Source organism: Camellia sinensis, chromosome 4, assembly GCF_055761805.1.
Source record: "Camellia sinensis isolate YWXY chromosome 4, ASM5576180v1, whole genome shotgun sequence".
In the NCBI taxonomy this organism is placed as follows: domain Eukaryota; kingdom Viridiplantae; phylum Streptophyta; class Magnoliopsida; order Ericales; family Theaceae; genus Camellia; species Camellia sinensis.
The window spans coordinates 179,739,166-179,748,060 of NC_138964.1; the positions used below are offsets into that span (position 1 = coordinate 179,739,166).

Genomic DNA, 8,895 nt, shown 5'->3' on the forward strand with positions numbered 1-8,895 from the left:
AAAAGGAGGGCCTTTGGTCGAAAATATCTCAAGAAAGACAGCTGGAGCAAAATATCTGTCGCAATCTGCTTTCTGGCATCAATGGCCGGCACCTTATCATTGTTGGCCGGAACCTTACCATTTTTGGCCGGCATGGGGTCACTTTTGGATGGCATAGGGCCGGCATTGGCCATTCATGGCCGGCACACTCCCATAGAGGCCGTCAGAAAAAATCAGTCTTAGTCCCCAGATTAAAGCAAGCCTAACTCGTTCATCTGGATGCCTTTTCAGGTCATTCTTGTGTGCAAATTGAAGCCCCGGAAGTAAGATTTCCAATGGTGGAAGCCTTGCATCAAAATTCCAATTGTGAAAAAAGTTATGCCTATTTTGGTGAAGCCACGCAGTTTTGGTCATATCCGGATTCATGCCAAACTTCTCCCAAACTAGTTTTCTTCTTTCATTTCCCATTTTCTTCAACTCCAAACCCCTAAACAAGGTGTTTTGAAAGATTTTTCAAAGAGTTCACCTCTCTCTCATTCATTTCCACTTTGTCCTTTCTCAGTTTACCGAAAGGCGCAACTTTTAACAAAATGCGAGCATCGGAACATCGTAGAAATTTCTTTTAAAAATATTTTGAAAGAAAGGGTTTTAAGGTCTAAAAACCATTCAAAATAGCTTTGGTCCAAAATGAGGTGTAAGGTTGGAGGGTTTGACTCTCTTCTTACCAAAGAAATTGAACCTTTGCCCTGCACATTTTTCACCACCCAGTAAACCATCAGTAGTGCCCAAGTCTTAAGGGCGGTCAAAAATAGAATGTCTACAATAATATTTTTGCTTTGCCTCATTAAAGAAGGTTTTGCCATTTCTTACATGTGAATAATTATAGAATTTAAAGAAAATTAACCAGATGCAAATAAACTACTTCATTAATGAACAGAAACATTCTACAGATCTGTACAGTTGTTGGAACTAAGATAAACTAAAGAAATTAAAGGCATTCTTGTAAGCCAACAAATATTTTAAAAAAGTAATAAATAAAAAAATCTTTTTTTATCTCAAATTATCATTTTAATTTGAGAGAGCATTTGAACTTAATAGATCCATTTTAGAATCGATTTCGGTGATTTAAACTATTCACTTTTTTTGACTCATTAAGTATAATATTCACACAAAATCAAAATGATTGGATATCAGTAGTTATATGTTCAAATCATATTTGTCTTGAAAAAATGGGCAACAAATATAATTTAAAGAATAACTATACATTTTTGTAATGTAAATTTGATTCAAACATATAACTATCAATATCCGATCATATTAATTTTTTGAGTGAATATTCTACTCAGTGAGTTATAGAAAGTAAATAATTCAAATTATCGAAATGAGACTTGCGGTGGACTACGTGTGTCTTTCAAGTTCGTGTCTTTTGCTTGGTAATAGCCCACTTCTCATGTATACTGATTTTTTTATTTTTTATTTAAAAAAAATGATTTATGTATGATATTACAATGAAATTTAAAAATGACAATAATAGTAATAAATATTAAATACAATTCAAACTTTTTACAAACAAACTTTTAAAGTAAAAAAGAAAATCTCAATTAACACTCAAGAAATAAGACCCAGTTGGAGAGAACTACTGACTTTTTAGTGAGGTGTATGAGTTCTAACAAATTGAGTTAACTCAATTGGTTCTCATGTATAGTGATTAAAAGACCTTATGTTGCATCCATATGATTCACCTTCTTAATCGCCATCAACTCGTTACTCTACTTAAAAAATAAGAGATTTCGCTTATATCTAGTTGAAAGTTGAATTGGACTAAATAGTTAACAACAATGATAGAGACCACTAATTTTTGAGCTCTAAAAAGACCACTAATGACATGGCACTCAATAAAAAAAGAAAAAAAATACAACACCAAGGCTAAAACATCAAATCATTCCTGGTGGGGCCCACTGTCACATCATTAGTGATAGCACTAATTAGTGCTCTCACTCATTTTCCAATAGTTAATGTCTCTGGCTAGGAAGAGTTTATGAAAACATGATTTAGTTGAATTTTTTCAAGTCAAAATATTTCGTTTAATGACTCTTACCGGCCAGAGTCTTCTGTAAAGACATCAACTGTATGGCAAGGCAAACCATTTCAAAAATATAAAATACTTGTAAAGATTTTTTTTAAATTTTTAATAAATACAAAAAAAAAATACTGAATTTTTGTTTTTTAATTTTTGTTTGATATTTAGATTCCGTTTGTTTCAATGTAAAATATTTTATACACGACAACATATATATTTTTTTGTAAATTGATTTTATACACAAAAAAAAAAATTGTTTATTTTTGTAACGTTTAGTTGACATTTGAAATAAAAATATTTTATTGCCTAATTTTTTTTTTTTGATTCAATAAAATGTTATTTATAATTTTTTAGTGAGCTATGAAACTTATTTGGAAAAGGTAATTTTGTTGGAAAGGTGTTGAATGAGGGTCAATTTTGTAAAAAATAACTTACCGATTTTTTATCATTTTTGAAAAAATAATGTAAAAATATTTTACGTCAAAATAAACGGAGTTTTAGTAAATTATTAAAATATTTTTTCATAATTTTTTTCTTACTTTTAAGTATATTTGAATTAAATAAATCAAAAAAAATATTAAAATATTAAAATTTCATTAAAAAAAATTACAAATTACAAACTCAAAATTTATTTTTTAAAAATCAAAACCAAACAAGTAAATCTCTCACAATCACACAACCAATAAACTCTAGCGTTCAATGAACTTGAGATGAGCTGCCTCAATTTTTTATATGCCACGTGAAAAGTTTTGTTTCTTACTCCAAATAATTAATTAATTAATCATAGTCGCAGCCCCAAAGCAAAGCAGAGCAAAAAGCCAAACCCAACTCCATTTCATATGAGCCATGGATTTGACCTGCTAGATGAGATATTGGCTAGGTTTGGAGAGGGGTTGACTTTTTGGTTTTTTAATTTTTTTGGTTATTTTAGTTTGGGTTAAAAAGTTTGATTTGGGAAGGACTTTTTGGCTTTTTTAATTTTTTTTGTGAGAGAAGAGTGTAATGATTATGGATTGGATGTGATGTTTTGTTTTTTGTGACTAAAATAGCCTATTTTATTTTTTGTGGCTAAAAGAGCCAAAAAAGCCCCCAATCCAACTTGCCAAACGGAGCCAATGAGATTTGGAGGTTTGGCCTCTCTAATATTTTAGATTTGATGTATTGTTTAATGTGTAATATATTAAAATTTGTATTTTTTTATTAAAAAAATTTATAACTAATTCATAAATAACACTTTAATAGCTGATAACTGAAAGTTGGTTTGAGAGTATACTTGGGTTGGGATGTTCTAAATAAGTATACTTTTTGACTTATTGACTTATATGAGTTGGGTTTGGGTTGGGTTTGATGTGATGTGTTAAAAATGTGGTGTGATTTAAATAAGATGATGTGACTTAAATAAGATAATGACTTTTTGACTTTTTGTATTATTTAGGTTATGCCAAACTTGGTCTTAGTAATTTTTTAATTTTTTAATAAAAATATAAGATGAAAAAAAATAATAAATTTATAATATTTTTTTATTTTTTATAAAAAAAATGCAAAAAATAAACAAGAAAGAAAATATTTGGGACATGTTTGGTTTGAATTTGTAGAGTGATTTTGGAAAAAAAAAATTTAAAAATTTGTTTGGTTTGTAAATTTTTCAAAACAATTTTCAAAATTACTTTTTCTCTCTTACCTATCAATCAATCACTTTTTCTCTCTCATCTCTCATTCTCAATCACTTTTTTCTCTCACACACATCTACTCAATTATAACAAAATATCAAATCATTCCAAACTCCCAAACTCCAAAACTACTTTCCAAATACACAACCAAACAAACCAAAAAAATTTCTAAACTCTCTCTCCCAAAATAATTTTTAAAAGCTACTCTTCCAAAATCAAACCAAACCAAACATACCCTTGATTTTTTATTTTATTTTATATAGTGCCATTTTGGGAACATGGTAAAAAGTCACGTTTTTGGACAAAATGTCCAAAAACGTGGCTGCCAAAAACGCCAAAAAAGCCATTTGGCAAGTGCTAAAAACGCAGCTCTAAAATTACAAATTAGGGCCTATGAAAAATAAATAAAAAAATAACTCTCTTATGTTGGGTAAGGGTATTTTGGTCATTTTAATTTGATTTGACACCATAAATAAATATTAAACTAAAAAGTAAAAAGCTAACTTTTTACCAACTTCCCAAATCACTTTCAAAAAAGCCAAAAAGCTTGGTAAAAAGCCAAAAGCCAGCTTTTTACCAACTTCCCAAAACAACCCATAATAGTTCTCAAACTTACCCTTCAAAATGTCATAATTAGATTACATGAGAAATCTTATGGTATGCACACCTATAAGTTTATTATAAAATTTCATAATATTAATTATAAAATGTGTAATCTCGTCATAAATTGATATAATAAAAAATATCATAATCAAATCATAAATTTAAAATATTAATCACAAAATTTTAGATATTTTATTGTGTTAATTTATAATGTATTTACATATTTTGTACTTAATATTATAAATTTTTGTGATAAAATTATATGAGTAAGGTGCATATAAATAATGTACACCATAGACTTTTCATATATAGAATTTCACCTCTTTCTCAATCAAGAAAGACACTGGTACACGTTCTTTAAATATGCATACTATTAAAATCAGATTATAATTATAAGAAAAAAAAGAAGAGAAAGGACGAGGTTTCCTTGATCGGATTGAAGGGTGGTGTTGGATCGTGGGGGCTTATTACGGGCCTCGTCTCGATAATCCGAATCGTTTAATGTGTAGAATTCGTCGAGTACTATATGTTTGTAAAAAATTATATTGATCGGATATCGATAGTTATCTCATTGGATCAGACTTCTGTCAATCGTTTATTTTTTCACCGTCTATTTTTTTATATACAAAACTGGTTTGATCACGTAGCTATCGATATCCGATTAACGTAATTTTTTATAGGCATATAGTACTGAATAAATTCTACATATTCAACGTTTCAGATTATTGAAACGGGACCCGTGGTGTGTCTCCACACATCCAACAGTACTCTTCAATCCGATCACGAACTGAAAGGAAGCCATCTCCAAAAAAAAAAAAAATTTAATCATGACTGAAAAAGAAAAAGGTATATTACAAATATACTTTACGGTTTGATTAAAATACGAATTACTCTTTGTGGTTTTGAAAATTGCATTCCACCCCCTGAGATTTTTAATTTCATAACAAATTGTCTATTAACAATTTGTCTACCCCCTGAGCAATAAACTATCAAGTCAATTAACAATTTTTAATAATATTAAAAATATGTTTTAATTAATAATTTAGGTAATTTTATTATTGTATAAGAGAGCAATTATGAATTTTATTTTTTTAATTAATTCTGTTAAATAAAAAATTACAATAAGAAGATATTTGTAATTTTTCAAACTATAAAGAGCAATTTTTATTTTAAATAAACCTCAGAGGATATATTTATAATTTACCTAAAAGAAAAGTTTCGTTCGGTTTTAGAGTTTTAGCTTAAAAAATACAAAAAGATATATAAATCAATGAGATAAAATGTCACATTTAAATAATAATCATTATATTTTTTATTTTACGAAAATAAAAAAACCAAAAAAATTAAATCAAATGAAGTTAAAAAAACCAAATTAAAAAAGTTTTAACACAAAAAAAAACTAATTAAAAAGTGAATGCCAAACAAACGAAGGCAGAATCAATTAAAATGTGCATATTGTATATGAGAGGTGTATTAAAAAGTGCATATTTGAGAGGTGTATTAAAAAGTGCATGTTGTATATGAGAGGTGTATTATTATATTATATACTTCTCCCTCTCAACTATAGGAGAGAGAGTCATCTCTGTCAGCTCAAGTCATCTTTAAGGACTCCTGCTCTCTCCTCCATTGCTAACAATTTGATCAGAACCTCATCTTCCTCCTCTATCTTCTTACTGTATTCTCTCAAGAAAAACCCATCATCATCATCCTCCTCTCTCTCTCTCTCTCTCTCTCTCTCTACATATATATCAATTACAGAAGAGGAGGAGAAAATGGGATACGAGAAAGAAGCAAGCTCATCCTCACATGCCCTCAAAGTCCCACCTCTACTACTCCCCAGAGAAGACACCCCTCTCCTCCTCTCCAAATCCAAACCTCTCTCCTCCAATCCCAAGACCTTCGCCAACGTCTTCATCGCCATCGTTGGCGCCGGCGTCCTCGGCCTCCCCTACACCTTCAAGCGCACCGGCTGGGCCATGGGCGTCCTCCTCATCTCCGCCGTCGGCTTCCTCACCTACCATTGCATGATGCTCCTCATCCACACCCGCCGCCGCATCGCCTCCCTCCACGGCGGCCTCTCCAAGATCTCCTCCTTCGGCGACCTCGGCTTCGCCGTCTGCGGCTCCCTCGGCCGCCTCTCTGTCGACTCCATGATCATCCTCTCCCAAGCCGGCTTCTGCGTCAGCTACCTCATCTTCGTCGCCACCACTTTAGCCGTCGTCTTCAATTCCTCCCCAACCACAAACCCTAATCCCCAATTCCTCGGCCTTTCTCTCAAATCAATCTACATCTGGGTTTGCTTTCCCTTCCAATTGGGTCTCAATTCAATCCCAACTTTAACCCATTTAGCCCCCCTCAGCATCTTCGCTGACATAGTCGATCTCGGAGCTATGGCCGTAGTGATGATCGAAGATGTTACAATTTTCCTTCAACAGAGACCAGTTCTACAAGCTTTCGGAGGCTTCTCTGTGTTTTTTTACGGTTTAGGTGTGGCCGTTTATGCATTCGAAGGAATCGGAATGGTTTTACCACTAGAATCAGAGATCAAAGAGAAAGACAAGTTTGGGAAAATTCTGGGTTTATCAATGACATTCATTTCTTTGATGTATGGAGGTTTTGGAGTTCTGGGTTACATGGCTTTTGGGGAAGACACAAAGGACATAATCACAATCAATCTAGGACCAGGCTTGTTGAGCACTATAGTTCAAATAGGTCTGTGTGTGAATCTCTTCTTCACATTCCCACTGATGATGAACCCAGTTTATGAGGTGGTGGAGAGGAGGTTCTGGGGAGGACAGTACTGTCTGTGGCTGAGATGGGTGCTGGTGCTGGTGGTTATTTTGGTGGCTCTTTTGGTTCCAAATTTTGCAGATTTCTTGTCTCTTGTGGGGAGTAGTGTGTGTATTGTTCTGGGTTTTGTGTTGCCAGCTCTGTTTCATTTGATGGTGTATAAAGATGAGTTGGGTTGGATTGGGATGTGTTTGGATGGTGGGATTGTGGGGTTGGGTTTGGTTTTGGCTGTGTATGGAACTTGGTCTTCTCTGTCGGAGATATTTTCCACCCACGCTTGATCAACAATGGAGTTCATCTTCTGTGTCTAATTTTACGGTTTAATTTGTAAAATTTTTTAGTGGGGGTGTTTGCTGGTAATTATTCAATAATTTTAGAATATAAGCATTGTAATTGATGGAGAAGATGGATAAGTGAAGTATTGTATTAGGTGAGGGAGAAACGTAAAAAAAAATATCTTAATAATGATTAGTTAAGAAGTTCGGATATGTGATATTCCGGATATTTTAAAATAAGAACAATTGTTAACCAATGGTGTTGTGATTATTTGGTTTATTGTTTGTTTATTATTATTTTTTTATGAATGTGATTCATGATCTCTCAAGCTGGCAAAGGCAGCTGTGTGTTAGGGGAAAATTCAGGTGTAAAGAATAAATAAAATAAAAGTTTGTAAAATAATTACTATAAAATAGGGAACTTTTCTAATTACATTTATATTTTTATCAAAATTTTGGATATGCTTGGTTTGAGTTTGAGAGATGAGTTTTAGAGATAAAAAGTACGAAAAGTTGTTTGATTTAGTTTTTTTCAAAAGATGTTTTGGAAAATTATTTTGAGAGAGGGTTTTGGAAAAAGTGATTGATTTGATGTGTATGTGAGAGAGATTTGTTTGAAAAACTTATAAATCAGATAAGTTTTGAAAAAAAAATTTGGAAAAATTTGTTTGGTTTGATTACTTTTGAAAACTTATTTTTAGAGAATTTTTCTCAAAAAATTGAGAAATACAAACCAAACAAGGCTTTTGTTTTTGTATTTTCATTTTTAGATGTGTGAGACTCTTTATACTTCTAATCTAACCAAAATAGTTAATGAGGCTAATCAAAATAAAAAATTGAGAGATTAAAGTGTGTAGAATAAAATTTTAGTAAAAGTGTAACTATGCAAATGAGATTAGAAAAATGTTAAATATAATGGAAATGATAACTTTCGTTAATTTTGTTGATGTCAGATGATTAGAATGGTTATATTATAACTTGTTTTAAAGATTAAAATGTTAACTTTTACAATTAAAAATGAAATGATTAAAATAAATTTTTGATGAAAATATAAAGGAGTGTTAAACAATTCATAACTTATCCTCCCAGCCTTCGCTTTCTATCACTTTTTTCATACAAACACTAGCATTTTGGCATCAACAGTTTTTTGGTTTTTTTAATAAAAAAAATCAATTTTTTTACCCAAAACAACCCAATTTTTTTTTGTCAAAAAAATCATTAAAAAAATCAAAAAATCAAAAAATCATCTTTTTATCAACTTCTCAAAATATCCCAATTTGTACTTTCTCTCTCACTTCCTTTCATTGAAGCCAGACACCCTTCCACTCTTATCTACTTTTCTAACTCATGCTCACCGTCACCTTTCCAATCCTCTTCTTCAATTATGTAAACCCCCCCCCCCCCCCCCCCCCCCCCTCTCTCTCTCTCTTGTCTTTAAAAATTTACAATTTATTGAATTATGACAAACCACCCCCCCCCCCCCCCCCCCCTCTTGTCT

General features: G+C 31.8%; 1 protein-coding gene across 1 annotated transcript; it reads left to right on the forward strand.

Annotated features, from left to right (window-relative positions):
• Positions 1-5,746: 5,746 nt before the first annotated feature.
• LOC114307848 (amino acid transporter AVT3C) lies at positions 5,747-7,654 on the forward strand. The gene has a single exon (XM_028253285.2). The coding sequence runs from the start codon at positions 5,844-5,846 to the stop codon at positions 7,401-7,403; it is 1,560 nt and encodes a 519-aa protein (XP_028109086.2). The 5' UTR covers positions 5,747-5,843; the 3' UTR covers positions 7,404-7,654.
• The last annotated feature ends 1,241 nt before the right edge of the window (positions 7,655-8,895 follow it).